Source organism: Lagopus leucura, unplaced genomic scaffold (assembly GCF_019238085.1).
Source record: "Lagopus leucura isolate 7727_CA_CO unplaced genomic scaffold, USGS_WTPT01 Super-Scaffold_100159, whole genome shotgun sequence".
In the NCBI taxonomy this organism is placed as follows: Eukaryota; Metazoa; Chordata; class Aves; order Galliformes; family Phasianidae; genus Lagopus; species Lagopus leucura.
Window position 1 is genome coordinate 7,255,789 of NW_024962335.1, and position 17,771 is coordinate 7,273,559.

The following is a 17,771-nucleotide window of genomic DNA, read 5'->3' on the forward strand; positions in this document are numbered from 1 at the left end:
AAGGCAGGGTGACCTGGCAGAAATAGAAGCAGATGCAATTAGCAATCAAGGACACTCTGCTCAAAGGCTTCACATGCCATTTTTGCTTTCAATACAGAAGAATCCTGGCTCTGCTGTAACTCATATCAGAAATCTCCTGCTGAAAAGGCAGCTCTTCCCTGCTCGTACTCTCTCAGGGACAAATAATTAAGTTAGGAGGAGATTATTTGAGTCAGTACAAAACAAGCACAAGCATCTTGCCAGTGCCAGACCATATAAAATGCTTTTTTTATTTATTCTGTATGCTGAGAATCCAAGCGTGGAGTTCATTTTGTCCTGCTAACTTTGGTTCAAGGAGAGGACACAGACATCAGACACAAACAGCTTTTGCTTATCCTAGTCACAGTCTTTCTCACTACCTAACTACATCACGCTGCTCAGCACACCAGCACATCAGCTGGAAGAACAGGGACGACCCCCACTGCTGAGGTCCTACCAAGTCCTTTCTGGAAAAGAGGGATGATTTCATGGCCGTCCACCTTCCAGACTACCCAAAGTTCAGCTCCAACACGTATCACCAACACGTGTCACTTCCTCATTTTTGAATTCATGTGGTGGGTTTTTGTGAACTTTCCAGCGAGAGTTTTGCTAAATATGACAATCTCAGGGGGATGTGAGAAAGCTGCAAATCACCAGATGCTGAGAAACGAGGAAGTATTATAATATACCTCCCCAATTCTTTTTGATATTGAGCAAGATATTGCCTTAGCCTGATCACTGCTGCAGCTTCTAGAGGATCTGGGGAGGGAGGTGAATTTTAGGAAGTTACAAGATTTAAAACAACTGCTCTGCCATTTTAGCTTTCAGCATAAGTGACTGGTGCCTTCGTGGCAGTGCGAACAAAACAGCTTACTTCTCCAGCATCAGCAAGTTCCTCACCTTCTTCACATTTGGAGCTGGACACATCACGTTCTCCTGCATTCTAGTCCCCAGATCTTGCACAGGCCTACCTTAAATGCTCAGCATTTCATTCTAGAAAGCCCCAAACTACAAACTAGATGAAAATTATCTGCCAGATAGGAAAAGAAACATGCATTAGTGCTTAATTTCTTCCTCTGTCATTATATGGGAAAAGGTGACAGCAAAGTCTACCAGTGTTCCAGTACCAGCACACGATGACAACAGCAATTGCTTTCATTCTGCTCTGCCCAAATCTGCTGAGGATAAGGAGGAGGAAATTGGAATAAAGAATGTTCTCCTCAATGGCTGCCCTATATGCATACACTGCACGTTTCGTACATGAACAGAATAAATTCTGAAGAACCTTCTAATCAAACTAGGATCTGTTTTTCATTCCTGGCTTTTGTTGGTTGTTGAGAAACAAAGCACAGTAGCCATTTTCAGACTCAATATTGTGGCATTTGCTATTGTTCAAGCAGCAGCCACGTGGGAAAATCTGCCCAGAAACCCTAAGGACAATAAGCTACGTGAGAGGACAAAGAGAACTCCAGGCAGCATGCTCCTCAGAATTTCTAAGCATATCAACAAGGTTAATCGTGACCGCCATAAAAAAGCAAACAACAGTACTCCTCTTCATCTCAGATCTCTGGTTCCATAAGCTGCAGTACCAAATGTAAATGTGCAACTGTACACCAACCTGTAGAACTACGTGCACAGGACTTGGGCCTGGACCCTACGGCTCACATGCACAAGAAGTGCTTCTGGAGCTGTATAACAGATACAAATTCAACATCACCACAAAACCATGAAGTTTTCTGACTAAAAGAAAGAGAGAAATGGAAACGCGGGCCTTTGCTCTTTCAGTTCCAAGCCTTCACACGCACTCACAGCTTTCACTACTATCAGAAACTCCAAAGATTAGAAAGCAACACACATGCAGTTATGCATTCATCTGCCTAAAGGCTGCAAGTAGAACAAAACAGGAAAGAAGAAAAGGGAAAAAACACAGCGCACAAAACCATTTCATACCCTCAAAAAACCCAAACTGGATGCTCTAAAGGCAACAAAGCTATTTTAGCTTGCAGGGACATCTAGTGGCAAACTTCGCGACTTGCAATCCGCAGTGATAGATTTCCCGAAGTCCCTTTCCCTGAAACCATTGACAGCAATTTGCAACATGTAAACATCTCGCTTTCTTACTTTTTTTTTTTTCTTTCAAAACAAAGTAGAATCATAGAATCACTCAGGTTGGAAAAGACCTTAAAGATCATCGAGTCCAACCAAACCTAACCATACTACCCTAACTAAGAACCCTCCACGAAATCACATCCCTGAGCACCACATCCAAACGGGTTTTAAACACATCCAGGGATGGTGACTCAACCACCTCCCCGGGAAGCCCATTCCAGTGCTTAACAACCCTTTCTGTAAAGTTTTCCCTGATCTCCAACCTAAACTTACCCTGGTGCAACTTGAGGTCAACCAATAATTACTGATAGGGCTGCTAATACTCAACTACTGACATGAATCTTTTCTGTGCCAGTGGCACTATCTCAGCTACATCGGCTGATGCTTAGACATAAACACCTTCAAACTTGCCCAAGACCACCCATGCTATTTTTGAAAAACACTTTCCAAGAATGATAGTTAAAATTCCTGCCTCCCATGAAGACCTGTTTGAAAAGTAGAGAAACATAAAATACACTTTAAAGAAACTAAAACCCCAATGTATATAACATTATTTGTACATCCGTCAAATTTTACCCTGCTACAGAACTGTAAGCTTTTGTCAGCTGCCCAAATCCACACTAGAAAATCTTAACATCACATTGTGCAGGTACATACAGAAAAGTATTGGTGCAAAGTCCTGAAGCTTCAGTTATATTTTTGGTAGAAAATGAAGCTAAGTGAGCTTAAATGAGCTACATTTCCTAGAACCATCTTTGTTCTGCCTTTCTTCTCCGGTTATTATCTTCATACAGAAAGAAGGTCTTCATGCTTAATGACCTACTTCACCTCTCTACCCTTTAAATCCACACATCACGAAAGGACATCTTCCATAAGATCTTTTGAGCTATATTACTTTAAATGCTGCATCATTTTCTTTTTCAAGGTGTGTGTGGGGAGGTTCATTTTGTTCTGCATTACCCTCCTGCTTTCTCCAGCCTCACTCCCAGATCTGACATCCATCAGACCCTTCGATTTAACTCGAGAAGCCAATAAGCTCTGACAAGCAGAAAACAGCCGTTTTGTTTGGTGAGGTCAACGAGTCACGTTAGCTCACGGCACAACCCAGCCAGCTGCAGAATCGGTGCGAGCAGGCAGCTGGTACTGGCTGGCATGAAGGAACAGAGAGCCAAATAAGGAGGCAGAAGGAGGGACAAGACTTTCTCTTTTCAGACACAGAGAGCAGCTGCATCGCTAGTTTGGATGCTCGTGCTATCACAGCCTTGGTTTCCAGATAAAGTTAGGTTACATTAGCCCTACCTGACATGCCTCTGCAGCACAGCAGGGAACAGACTTCCCACCAACACCACAGGGAACGAAAATTAACACAAAGCTGTGCATTACTTGGGAAACACGGAAGTCTGGCACTCTTCTGCCCCTGAACTTCGGAGCCTAGGCAAGTTGCAGCCCCGCCAGCCCCACACAGGACACGAGACCGAGACAACATCTCTCTGAGACGCGTCGTCTGCTTCTCCCCGCTTTACAGACCCCTGCACGGGAACGACGCTCCCGGACGAACAGAGCAAGGCCTGGGAGGGCTGAGTGCACGCCGCACAGCGGAACGCCAAGCAGAAAACCCCCTCCAGCCCCTCAACAAACCCCCCACGCCCAACCCGCCCGGCCGCCGCCGCCAGGAATTTAAAAATGGCGCCGCGCCCCGCCTCGCCTCACCTTGCCGCCCGCTCGCGCCGCCGCCCGCCGCGGCCCCGCAGGGTATCCTGGGAGCACCGGGACGGGCCGCGGCGAGGGGGCGGGGCGGCGCGGCGTTGCCAGGGTAACGGGCTCACGCTGCCTCCCCTCTCCCGTTTGCGCCTGCGCCGTCGGCCCTGGCACCGCCTACACGCGGTGGAGGTGGCTGCGGGCGGGAATGGCCCCGTGGCGCCTCTACGGCCCTCCCTCCGGGGGGACGGGCGGCAGCGCTGAGGCGGGCTGGGCTGGCGGGTTGGCAGCGGGTTGCCGGTACCGCGGCACTGCTGCCCGCTTCTGTGCTGCGAGGCGAATGAACGCCGTACTTCATTTAGCCGTGTCTAAAGGGGGTTACAGCCAGAAGATGCCCGACAACGATAGCTGTTTTCTAGGCAACCAGCTGGTATCAGCACTGGGAAAGCTTGACTCAAAGTAGAGATCTCCTCTAGGCGTTTGCCTGGCGGTACTGCTGGCAGCATGCGAATGTCATCGTCGTCTCCTGCAACAGCAGAGATACCTGTAACTGAGCAGCTCATGGTAATCCAACAACCGACGTGTTGGACAGCTGAGTTGTACTTGGCTTGGTGTAAGCTGCCTGAAAAAATGCCACCTTTGGCCTTGCAAAACCGGAAGATGAAATCACTTTTAAATGCCATAGTGCTGTGATAAGAGTCTGTCCTTAAACAGAGCACTTTTTACTGTGAAGCTCATTAGGACCTGAATATAATTTTTAGCATGCAGTAGCACAGAGTATATGCTAGCACATAAGACCACAATAAATAGAAACTGTGAGGCAACTTATGAAACCATTACTCAGTCAGATGTGTTGTACAGGACTGCTGACCACTCTCTAGTGTTCTCTCTAGTGTTCTACCAGCATGTACATAGGCTGTATCTCGCTTATACAGCACTGATTGTCTGCTTCCTTCCCTTCTACAGCTGTGACAGAAAGGGATGTTTTCCAGATTAGTGCCAAATTACTAAAATTGTACTCATCAGAGAAAAACTGCAGGTGGAATTTATTGGTCTATGGGAGATTTCACATCTGAGCATACTGTACTTGTATGTTACAGGCTTCAGATCTGACTGCACTTCCATTCCCATTCAATTGGCTCAGTTCTAGCCACACTAACTGAAAGAGACTTTTTTCCTAATTTACATACATGTAGTAGGTGGATGGGACTTCATGCGAACGATCATGCAAGCGCTCACGACTGCTTCAAATGTAAACTCCTCCTTTATCAAGCACTGTCTCCAGGCAAGCATGATGATATAGTGCTTGCCCAGCCCTGGTGGAGGTGAATCCACCTCCACAGAATCATAGAATCGCAAGGATGGAAACGACCTGCAAGATCATCTAGTCCAACCACCCTCCCATTCCTATTAGTACCACAAGCTACTAAACCATATCTCGTAGCTCCTCATCCAGGTGCCTCTTGAACACTGCCAGGGACGGCGACTCCACCACCTCCGTTGGTAGGTCAACCTCCAAGGGCTCAGCGTCACCATCAGGTGGATCAACATCCATTGGCTGTGATTCACTGCTGCTCCTCTGAAGCAGAAACTTCTTCGGTGGAGGAGCATCCATCCTCCTCCACAACGGCCTGCACTAGGTGGGAAGGGACTTTAAATTGTTCCTTGTGTCAGATAATTGCACAAGTTGGGTAGAGACTGGTGTTCTGTTGTCAGTCGCTACTTTGACAGTGGTTTATTTATAGTGGTTGTATTTGTCAGGAGGTGGCTTGTGACCAAGCCATGGCAATGTGACCCTACGAATGTCCCATGAGAACCAAAACATGGCTGTGTTGGGCAAGGGGAGGCTATGGCCTGAGAGTTGCCCTAGGTGGCACTAATGGGATTCCACAGGGCTCTATTTTTGAACCAGTTCTCTTTAATGTTTTCATCGATTACTCCAATAAAGATCTGAAAGTTATATTAACTAAATTTGTAGATGATGCTAAATTGGGAGGAGTGTTGACTCCCTTGAGGGCAGAGAGGCTTTGCACCAAGATCTTGACAAATTGGAGGGTGGCCCCCATCTGCATGATGAAGAGTGTACCTATGATGGGGCAGCCCTGGCTCTGGGGTGCACTGGGTGCAGGTTTGGGCACCACGGTATCAGAAGGACATAAAACTATTAGAGAATATCGAAAGGAAGGCTACAAAGATGGTGAAGAACCTGAGAGCAACCTGAGGGCCCTGGTTTGCTCAGCCCAGAGCAGAGGAGCTAAGGGGAGGCCTCATGGCAGCTGCAGCCGCTTGCAGGGAGCGGAGGGGCAGCGCTGAGCTCTGCTCTCTGAGCCCAAGGGAATGGCATGGAGCTGGGCCAGGTTGTGGTCAGGTTGGGGGTTTGGAAGAGGTTCTTCACCAGCAGGTGGTGGGCACTGGCACAAAATCCCCAGGGCAGTGGCTGTGGCTCCAAGCTCCTGCATTTCAAGGAGTGTTTGGACAACAGTCTCAGACACAGGGTTTGTTTTTGGGTGGTCCTATGTGGAGTCCAGAGTTGGACTCAGTTGTCCTTGTGGGTCCCTTCCAACTCAGGATATTCTGTGATTCTGTGAAAACACTTGGCCAGAGTGTGCTATGCACTCTTCAAAACCTAAGAAACGAGCAGCTCAGAGCAGATGATGAGTGAGACGCTGTTTTTATGACTAGTTTGTTGGCGTGTTAGCAGGGGTTGTTCAGCTCATCTCAGAAAAGGGCAGAAGTTATTAGCAGCTGGGGTGGACCCTGCTGTTTGTGAATTGAGTTAGTCTTAATATAGAAGTTGAGTTCCAGGCATCTGCATGAGACTCAGCATGACAAGACCTAGGAGCAACTGAATGGGAGGAATAGAAAGCTATAGGAAGTACAGCATGAGCCCAAAGCAAAACACTGTTACTGCACTATTCCTTCTCCATTTAGGGTGTAAAAATAAGATCACTGCTACTGGCTGCCAGTGCCAGATGACAGAAACTCTGCTTTGTGAAAAGGAAATATAAATGCTTTGCTTCATGTCAGCGACATTTGCTATTAGGCGCATCACATATTAGATTTTGCGGCACATGACCAAGATTTCTGACAATAGCGTAAAAAATTTGGCTTTGGTTTCAAATTCTGTTTTCCAAAAAAAGTAATCCAAAGTGAGTCCAGCTGCTTGGCACAATAACATCATATTTGCAGAACAGATTCACACAAGCTCTGAGAATAGCAGGATGATATCTCCTGTGATGTTTACAGATCTACTATGGCACAGATGTAAATACAATTCAAATAATCAGTTGGATCAGAACTGCAAGAGAGCACAATGCTCAGATTCTTCAGTACTTTAAAGCTTTCTTTCAGTTCACTAGCACTGCTACTGACAAAGAGAAATCAATATGAGGCAGAGTGATCAGACAGTAAGTTTAAGAGACAACTTCCATCATCAAATAAATGTAAATATGTTTTATTAAAAAAAAAAAGTCAGTGGCACCTTAGAGGCAGTCATGACTACACAACAAAATGTACAAAAATTACGTTTTTATAGTTGCATCTTTCCACTGTGGAGCATAAAGTGAGTACGCTATGAGAAACATTGGAGACTGCACATTGAGACAATTAACTCTAGTCAATTAAAACAGACAATTTCTGGTACAGGTTAAGATTAACAGGCCAAGCTTTCTTGGGGGTGTTGGTGAAGGAAAGAGAAAAAAAAGGAAAGGAATGAGGCTTTGTGCAAAACTTTCCAACAACAGTGCAACTTCATATGCTATGCATAAAGCAAATCAGCTGTACAAGATCATCCTGGCAGTCCTCATGCAGTCTTTACATACAGCATCAACTCCACTTTTTTTTTTTTTTTTTAGGGACAATATACAATTCCATTAACTAATGTTGGAATTTTCCTAGTCTTTCATTGCTGTAATGTGAAATGGTCTGATTCTTTCTCCTGGATTCTATCCAGCATCAGAGACCATTCAAACTTTCATTCATTCATTTGAAAACAAGGCTCTTATCAACTGTTGCCTTTTAAATGGGAGCAATATAATTAAAGGCCAAATTTTGGCATGACTACTGTCATCACTAAAAAAATAAAAACACAAAAAAAAACAATTGACAAATATTTGCTTGATTAAAAAAGAGGAGAGTAAACTTGCCTGATTGTAGTTCCTAGCTGGACTTTCAGAAGTGATTATGTTATCCAAATTAAAGTGTTTAAATACATTAATCTGTGTTTACCTTCTGCTGCACCATTGAATCCCAAGTTAATATATCTGTATCACAGTAGAGATGGCTTCCAAAATCCCCTACCAGCTGGATGAACCACAAACTTCTGTTTTGTTTTGTTTTCCCAGATTATCTCTTGTTCATCAATTTTAACTCCAGAAAGCACTACTTTTGTTAATGTAGTTGACTTTGGATCAAGCATAAGCCTGGACTGATTCCTCCTTGAACAACACCATTCAACTTGACCTTAAAATGTTTGAGTTCTTGTCTGAGTTATTCTGTAGCTAACAATTAGCTCGTAACTCTTAATGATCGCTAAACTATGTTTACATTGGATTTACCCAGCTTCAACTTCCAGTCATTGTATCTTTGCTGCAGCAATTTGGCTTCACCTATTCTATTTCTAGTCCCCAGATAAACGTTTGTGGTTTTGTTCAAAGAAAAACACTGGCTTTTAAAGATCCTTCATACGCAGCAGGTGCCAGGTCCATGTGCAATGGTTCTGCAGGAGAGACACAGCATAACACAGGTGTTTTGAAATTAAACCATAAGGACAGGCATTAAAAATTAACTTAAAGACATTTCATTTAGAGAACAACATCAAAGAGAACTGAAATAATTGACTACCAGGCAGCACCAGGCAGAAAAGACACTGGCAATTTTTTGTAGAGTGGGAGTTATTAGAGACTGACAATGAGTAAGTGCAGTAGGTATACTAAGAATGACATTTAATGTGTTGTAGGAGAACAGAAAAGCTCACGATGCCCTGACAGAACACGGTCAGTTGATTGAGAAGTTAAACGAGCTTCTCTCTGCAACACACACCCATGTCAGCAAAAGGTAAGAAACAGGTGAAGGCAGGAGGGGAGGCCTGCAGGTTTCAGGTGGAAACTAGCTTGGCAGAGCTCCTCGCACTGCAGCCTGTCTTTTGCCCTTCACATCTTGCTTAATTTCTTGATGCATGTCAGATCGCCCAGCAATTTAAATACAGCAGGGAAATAACCCAGAGAAGTGCTGTGCCCGTTTATCCATTAGGGTTGTTTAATTTCTGTAAGTAACATTACTCAGAGCTTACAGCTTTTTCTGCATCCCCTGTCAGATAAAAGCTAATACAGAAATGCAAGGCCCTTCTGTTTCCAATTTGGCCCCAGATACTTTATCAGGATAGCGAGCAATCTTTCATAGGCCCTTTGATTTTATGTTCTACCTTCATTTTGCACTGAGGACATCTTCCAGTGATGTAACGGGCTGACCTTGGAGCAGAAAACCTTCGCATCCTCGGGATGTACCAACTGCCTTTGTTGCAAGACATGATGACTACCTGATGTTTCATTTTTAACTACATATACCAGCACGGGGAGTTTCATCTGTCGAAACATCTAATTGTGCATCAGGCAAAGAAGTTTTTAAGTAAAATTAACTATGCACGGTATCCCTTTCTTCTGCATGTACTCTTCTGAACCCATATGACAAAATGCTGGATAGTGATTTCTTGAACAGCCCAACCAGAAGGCAGAAGGTTATAATAAGGAAGGCAGAAGAGCACCATCATCAAGACTCATGCATTTCTGATGATCACCTCCAGCATTCTCATGTTTTTGTTGTTGGGGGGGTTGTAATTTTTTTTTTATTATTATTATTTTATTTTTTTTTTTAACAAATGGAGATGCTTGTGGTCTGGGGAAATGAGAACAAAGAGTCACAGGGATTATTTGTAATTTAGCAAGTGGCTTCAGAAAGCAATGGACTCTGACTAGAAGCACGTGCATTATCTAAAGAAATGAAAAGTACAAATTAAAAATATACTATTTGCCTTTTTAAAAATGAAGATGGGAACAAATTATATTGAAAGAGTAGAAAAGACCAAAGAAGTCTCACATACATCAAAAGGGCATAAAAAGAAACCAAGGGAAATCCTCTCTTGTGATGTAAGGGCCAGAAAAGAGCATCATTTTTTCCCCCTCTTTTTAATCTTTTTAGAATTGTAAACAGACTTCCCTGTGAAGATAAGTTTATGAGCTGTATCAGTGGAGGCAATCTCAGTTAATCAGCTGGCTGAGAAAGGAGGCCAAGAGCAGATACTTGGAAGGGGGGCTGCAGGCTTGCTGCTGTGCACTGTGCCAAAATGAGTTAATAGAAGTGGGAAGAAAGGCCTTCCTGCACCAAGCAGCAGCAGGAGCATGTGCAGCAATTAAGGCAAAGAAGGTTTATGCATAACACAACTGTCATGCTCCTCTGCAGGGAATAGAGAGGTAAAGGCAAAGAGGAAAAAAAAAAAACAAAGAGGAAGAATGTATCTAATAATTTTTCCATCCACAGCAGAGGCCATTGGTACATTTGGGCTTTATGATGTGATGCCACTTGCAGCAGGACTTCTGCTTTCCACTCCACCTTCCTCAGAAGATTGGACAAAGCCCGGTTATGAACACGGGTGTGCCTGATCTGATCTGCTACCAGTGCCTGCAGGCCAGGTACCATCCTTCCTTGAGCTGTGGCACATACAAAGAATTTTTTAATGACCTTTATAGTGCTTTAATTTTTTATTTTTTTTTAATGCCAAGTCATATCATTACCTATGCAGTTAATTCTGTCCTTTCTTCAGCCCCTGAAGACACAAAATGGTAACTATATTCACTGATAATCCAGCAGTCAAGAAATGTCAAAGCTCTTCTGCTGCCTCCCTGTTCCTCAGAATAAAGATTTCTGAATTTCTACACCACCTATTGAGTAATTGTGATCGAGTAAAAATAAAACAAACTGCACCCACTCAAGTAGTTCCCTTTCTACCCCTTCTGTAAAGATGGCATAACAAATACCACAACTGAAGAAGAAATCGCAATGACAGTTAATTCAAAAGTAAGTAACACTGAACATCAAATAACTAGAGACATTTTTTTCCCCCATTTAATACAGAGCAGAGGAGCATTCTGTTGGTTGTTGTTTGTTTGTTAATTTTATTTTTTATTAAAGATCTTGTTCTACACGATGGCTGAGAGCCAAGCAGAGGATTTTGGGGATTTTTTTTTCCTGCAGTTCCTAAACAAAATAATCTCTAGTAAGAAAACAAACCCAACCCTGTCTCCTAGTATGGCACTGTACGATATATACATTATTTTTGGGAATGTCTGTTAAGAGAGTCTGCACAGTGTTTGTCTATTTACAGAAGTTTAACTCCCTGCTCCCCTAAGGATCAGTTCCCTCATGCTTCTTCTGCACTGTTTAATCTGACATAAGGGAAAAAAAATCCACTGTAGCCAGAGTCCCACTATATATCTGCTCTGCATTCAGCTAAGAAACCCCAACAATTCAGAGCTAGCAAAGGCTAATCTAAATGTTGCCTTTCTCAGTGCCTGAAGCAAGTGAGCACTTTTCTTTGCATGGAAACATACCCATGAGTTACACTTACTCCCTCACTCCTTTATGAAGTGGCCTGGAGATTTACTTAATTCATTTCTTCATCTTTGTAAGCTTTTGTGCCACATTCACGTTTTTCTTGAGAGTGATAAGGGACAACAGAACAACTGCTAGTTGTGGTCACTAGTCATCAGCGGTCTAATTTTTGAGCAATAAACTCTTTGTGCAAAGAGTTACTAGCAGAAGCATCACAGGTTTTGCTGCTCCTGAAAACTGGAAACTCCATGTATCATTACCCATTAATTTAGAAACGAGAATTATTAATACTGTACAGTTTGGCTTATCTTGGTAGCTGGATTCAGAGAGAAAATGATTTATCTAAAAGGGCTGATACACGCTGTGATGTGCTTCCTTGTGATCACACTCCTTGCACTCCAGTCCAGTGAAAAGAACACCTCACACTTGCAGTGGCTTGGATCCCTCCCAGAGCATCCCACCATCTTCTGTGGTCACAGGCTTGTAGAGTGGACAACTGGTTGGATTAAGGCAGAAGACTGACACAAGATAGCGGCTTATCACAGACACGGCCCAGTTTGACACAATCTGACTGAACAGTCTACTGACTGCCAACAAGTACACATTTACATATTTACACCTTACGATCCAGGAGTCTTTGTAAGCTTCTTCATTCAGTCTGCACATTTAAACTGACAAAAAAAAAATTGTAAACACACAGCACTTAAAAACAGAGAGGAAGAAAAAAAAACAACAGCTAGACCAGCAGCTTCATCTTGGTATAATCATCCTTTCTATGGCACAAATGATATGATCCCAGTTCTTGCAAAATATTGCCAGCAGTGTCACTGCGAAGAAAGTGCAGATGATATGAAAACGGCTCTTCATCATAGGAGCAATGAACTTTGCAATAGTAGAAACGCACACTAAGATGACAGTCATGAAGGCCAAGATAACATTTATACATTTCCCCAGGAGCACTTTGGCATTAACCGTTTCAGTTTGCTGTGCTTGCTGTTCCTGCTGATGGAGCTCCAGTTTTGAAACCCGGGTCTGGCACGTTTCCAAGGCTTCCTAGAGATAGAAAAACAAGAATCAGGGCAGCTCTGTTCCACACAGCGCTTCTTGTTTTAGCAGCAGGATCATCCATCATCTAGATTAGAAAGTGTCATTTATAATAGACAGCTAAAACTTGAATGAAACACCAACTCATTTAAAAGTAAACATACATATTTATCTACTTCTATGCATCACTGCCTATTTGGGCATAATTAAGTCTGACAACACTGTCCAAAATATCGTATTTCCATTTTTCATGCTTGAGAAAAATTATCATAGCTCTAATGCTCACGATAACGTGTCATGTATATACTGATGAGAAAAAGTACTGGGAAAGTTGTTGCCACGGCAACTGACTGCATTAAAACAGTGTCAAAGTAATTTTCTTTGCATAGACTATAGAAAACATTACAGTAGTAAAGGCTTGCTCTGATACTAATTAAATTACTGTGCAACATTTGACTTAGGCCACCTCTCTGGTGTACAATACTTTTGTCCTCAAAGCCACCAACAGTACAGTGCTAGGCCTGAGTTCTCAGCATCTTACTGATTCCTCACTCTGTCACAGTGTCAAGGCTCATTCATCCACACCTCAAGTGAACAACATGCAGTGGAGACATCTGTAGTGATGCCTGTCCAGCATTCTCTCTCTCTCTCATGATATATTCCACTTCACAATTTGTTCTAAAGAAAGTAGACTCTGCTCTTCTGCTTGGGAGTGGACTAAAAATGGTCTTTGAGTCAAACAGCTGCTGAATCAGTCACCCACACACAAAACTTCTCATGTAAACACATCCAGCTGCTTCACTGACTTGCCTAAATGCCACTTCTTACTTGGGTTGTGACTTGGGCACCATCGTATGACACAGTGTAAGGCTTGTTTCATGAGATGGATCAACTTGGTGTAACCTTTCAACACTGCATAGAAGGAAGAACGTATGCTCCAGCATCCCTACTTCCTTCCCAGTCTCAAACTCCAGTCATTTTCCTTGGGCTGGAAGGAGTGTTCTCCTGATCTCACAGTAAATTGATTCAATCCAACATTCCATGTAAAAAAACAACTAACACACTGTATGCAGAGCTATTAGCTCTTTGACTGGATCCATTTTCTCATGGCTTACTGTGAGACCGGTCAGTCACCGGAGTCAGCAAAAAATGTGGCCATTTACAAAAGACAGGTTCCTTTCTCAGTTGTAGGAATTAGTACACAGAAGATTGTTCTCAGTCTTTTATCAACCAGGAAAGAGGCTAATCTTCCTGCTCCTGGCCTGCTGCCTGCGCTACACTTAGCGATGTGAGCACAGGCATGTACAGAACAGTTTTTGTTCACCATCTGAGCCTATACGATGAGAGTCATTGAGCATTCCTCATTCATCAGTGAATGAGAACCTAAAAGTAAGGCATTCGCCACTTCCTCAGACTTCAGATAGAAGTATTATGCATTATACCAACACTTATATCGCGTGTAAATATTGAAGTATATAATTACATAGTGTTCATGACAAACTTGAATACGTTAGTGGTTTTTGACTGAAGGCAGACCAGACTATAACACATTGGTTTGAACACACTGTACCACTTTGACTAGAGGGGCTGCTGTAACCACAGGTTAAAATTCTTACATTATAATGACAAATCTGCAAATCTATCAGTTCTCTTCTCACTTTAAACTCAATTTATTATAAACGTTGTCTTGTAATACAACTACATATTGGAGAAAGTCTGAGCGAGAGGTTTGTGTTAAGACAGTGTGAATAGACTCAAATCCTTCCTCCTTTGGTGCAAGAAATTAGAACACTGCCCATTCTTCATCCACAAGCCTGCCTATATTGTATCCTCAACTCCAACAGGTAAAATTCTGAGTCTATCGTAACAAGTAGAGACTGTATCACTAATTGAAAGGTGCTGAAGTTTCACCTTAAAATAGAAGTCTTAAGTCTTTCCTCACAGTTTTACATGTAAGGATATAGAATGATGCAAATGCTTTACTGTACAAGATTTACAGAAAATGTGAGAAGTTTGATAAGCATAAAAAAGTACCTGAACGTCTCGTGATCGCTCATATGCCTGATAGGCCACTTTCTCCTCTATGCTGGCTAGCTCTTGTTTCAAGTTTGCTGTCTCATGTTGATGAAGATCAGTGAGATCATTTAATTGGTCTTCCAATCTTTCATATCTTTTCAAGAAAAAAGGTCTAAATTTAGTGCCTTCTATTCAAGTAATGCTAAATCAAGAAAACAATCACATTTTTAGAACTTCTCAGTATTATCGATTCATCTAATTGGCATTAGAAAGCACTAGAGAAATCAGTAGCATTATTGGAAACACTTCACAAGCACTTACTCGACAAACAAAAGCTTTCTGTGAGTGTTCCTTGCTGGCAGTGCATATTAAAGAACAAATATCTGCATATCATTGGTGAATTATATAACAATAAAGCAGTGGCAGAAATTACCCAATTCACATTTCATATTTTTCACTGTTCATTAAGACAATAAAACGTGGTTTCTTAAGTAAGCTTGAGCCAGCTAACAACTCATCAGCAGTGACGCTTTTCCCTGGATCCCCCCTCAGTCACAGCTGTAAAGTCCTATAGCTCACATACAGCCCGTTCTGGCACATCTCTACATGGTAAATCAACTAAACTAGTAGAAAGCTAAACCTTTTTTGTCAATCTGTGACCTGGTTTAGCACATAAACAGACAAATACTTCCGTTGGCACAAATGGCACGAAGGTACAGCAGGTGCAAACCCTCTGTAGAACGTCTCACTTCCCACAGTGAGAAAGGAGTTAATTACAAGCAACAAATGCAAAAGGAGGTTGTGCTTCAGCACTTAAAATTACACCACACCTGTGTAAACTGTGCCCTTGTGTCCACTAGATAGCATTGTGCCTGAGAAGTGTTTGCACAAGGTACTCAGCACTAAAGATGTCACAGCTGTAAGCCAGCTGTCAGTTTCAGTAAGGCAGTTATTGGGAGATGTGGAACATTTTAGTACTAGGTATCAGCTGGAATTATTTTTTTCTTTTACTTCTAAAGTATCACATACACACACACAAGCACACACTTCACATTTTTCAAATAGCTTCTATGTCCATAAAACTCATTTTGAGAGAACAATTAAAAGAAAATACCTATATCTTTCCTCCTGTAACATTTGAGAAATAAAGCCATAGTCTCTCTTAAACTGTGTTTTTAAATTCTCTATGTCATCAGCTAATTGGGACTGAGTTTCCTTTATTTCCCTTAGTTCCTCCAAAATCATAGAAAGCTTTCCTTGGCTGTCCAGGGCACCAGCTGTGGCAGGACCAAATGAATTATTCCCATTGCTGTCTGCCGAGCCAGAGGTGCCACTCGAGCATTCGTCATCGCTAACGTATTTTGGTTTGGCAACAATGGTGGCACTGCCCCCATAGGTTCTAGAGCTCGTTTCTGGCCGAAATTCCTCTAGGGTGTTTTTGAGATGAGCGATGTTGTCAGCACTACCAAATTTGTTTCGGATCAGATTTGCAAACTCTCTTGACTTGCTGAAAACAAAGACAGGCGGTGTCAAGGATACACCTGGCACGCTCGATTTGTTGCTCTCTGTTCCATGCCCAGAGTTACGAGGCTTTCCATGCTGAATATCTTTCAAATTATCTTTGGAAGTATCCTTAGTACTTTTGGAAGATCCGTTTTGTTCAATATCCTTGAGCTTTTTGTGGTATTGCTCTAACTTCTTCTGAAGCTGGGCAATGGAGTGGGCAGATTTCTGGTTCTTTTTCTCAAAGACTTGTTTAATGCGTCCAGCCTGTTGCTTGTCTGCACTGTTTACCAGTTTCAAGTACTCAGCCACATTTCCATCTCGAGCGGTTTGTTCGACTTTGATTTGTTCTGTAACCTTCAGGATTTTCTGTTTCAAGCTATCTGCGCTGAGTTTGACTTTGTGAAACTCTAGGACTCCATCTGGTACATCAAAGTTCAGATTGGTGTCAGAGCCTCCACGGCGAATGTTAAGTGGCAAACTGAGAGTATTCATGTCATGTCTTTCCACCTGAGGAGAGAGAAAAGAGGCAAACAGCGTGAATTTTATTTTTGAAATCCCACTTTCTGTTTCTACATGTAGTTATAGCAAGTAGAGAATGCAAGGTATTTTACTGTAGCAAGTTTCATTGAAATTGGAAGCATTTTTCTCATTTTGCCTAGACTGAAAAACAGAACAAGGAACTGCCTCATCTCCATTAAAAAGAAAAAAAGCAAGACTAATGAGAGCAAAAATTATGCAAGTACAGTTCTTCAAAATCGTATACAGTTCACTACAAAATTAGAACAATACCTGATTAGGAGAAGGTCCTAAATACTAATATTAAGAACTTCAGAGAGATCACAACTGTTACTTGCTCTATTGTTCTCATAGAAATGGTCACATACTGATAGAGTCAGTAAATAGATCTTTCATTCTACAGGGAACAGTATATTTTACCAGGATAAAGCCTCTTTTTGATAAATGCTCCTCCCATTCAAGTTCATCACACTCAGAAGTTTTTGCACACCTGGCAGAACACTTCTGAAAATGTACAGAATGCTTCAGCAGGAAGCAGCTGTTAGCTTTTAGTGCAGACATCGCAGAGAAGGAACTGGCCCACAGTTGACTTCCCACACTTGATGAAGATGTCTAACAACTTGATCTGTTTTGATATCAAACTCACCAGTTGGGATTTACCAAAAGAAACTCAGGAAAGAAAACTGCACTCACTCAATTGTAGGATCCACACACCTTAACAACGATCCCAGGCAGTGTAACCAAAACAATTAGTCAACATGGTCACAATATCAGCACAATGGATTATTCACCTTTTTTAAAAGAAAGGCAAGATAGTCTGATCAAAAACATACAGAGTATCTCCTCCTATAAAATCAAAGCCACAGAAGAGCCAGTGAGACAAGAATGGCCTGACCAGATTAGTTTCATCTCTGGTATCTTCTCATATAAACCTCTCTGACAAAGAAGGTGCATTTCACTCAAGCTGCCGCAACACTTTAGCCGAAGAGACTGCTTAACAAAGGCTCTGGCCATAATTTGTTTTCAGAGCTTTAACATCAGAGTTATGGTTGTTGTTTGGGCAAGACCATTGCAGAGACAGAACAGGAACCTGTATTCAAGCATACATTTTAAAGATGCATTTATGAAATGTTTGATGACTCTGCTTCAGAAGGCCTGACACACTGCATTAAAGGTTGACTCCCAACACACTACTTAGCAAGGAATTCCTTTTTGCAAGATTTCTGCACACATACCTATGCGGACATCACCACTCAACT

The 17,771-nt window shown here is 42.4% G+C and overlaps 2 protein-coding genes across 6 annotated transcripts in view; both read right to left on the bottom strand.

Moving 5' to 3' along the window:
• CEP83 (centrosomal protein 83) overlaps positions 1-3,898 on the bottom strand; it is a 47,712-nt gene extending 43,814 nt beyond the window's left edge. For 2 of the 4 annotated variants that reach the window (XM_042889788.1, XM_042889786.1), the window contains exon 1: positions 3,511-3,718. In XM_042889788.1, coding sequence (XP_042745722.1) covers positions 3,511-3,613 — 103 coding nt within the window. In that variant the 5' untranslated portion in view covers positions 3,614-3,718. Of the gene's footprint in view, positions 1-3,426; positions 3,441-3,510; positions 3,719-3,837 lie in introns of those variants that run through there. The other 2 variants (XM_042889789.1, XM_042889790.1) reach the window with 2 other exon arrangements.
• Positions 3,899-7,258: 3,360 nt separating this feature from the next.
• TMCC3 (transmembrane and coiled-coil domain family 3) overlaps positions 7,259-17,771 on the bottom strand; it is a 124,557-nt gene continuing 114,044 nt past the window's right edge. For both annotated transcript variants that reach the window (XM_042889881.1, XM_042889880.1), the window contains exons 2-4: positions 15,605-16,503; positions 14,509-14,644; positions 7,259-12,483 (exon numbers count right to left, since the gene is read on the bottom strand). In XM_042889881.1, coding sequence (XP_042745815.1) covers positions 12,181-12,483; positions 14,509-14,644; positions 15,605-16,503 — 1,338 coding nt within the window. In that variant the 3' untranslated portion in view covers positions 7,259-12,180. The remainder of the gene's footprint in view (positions 12,484-14,508; positions 14,645-15,604; positions 16,504-17,771) is intronic.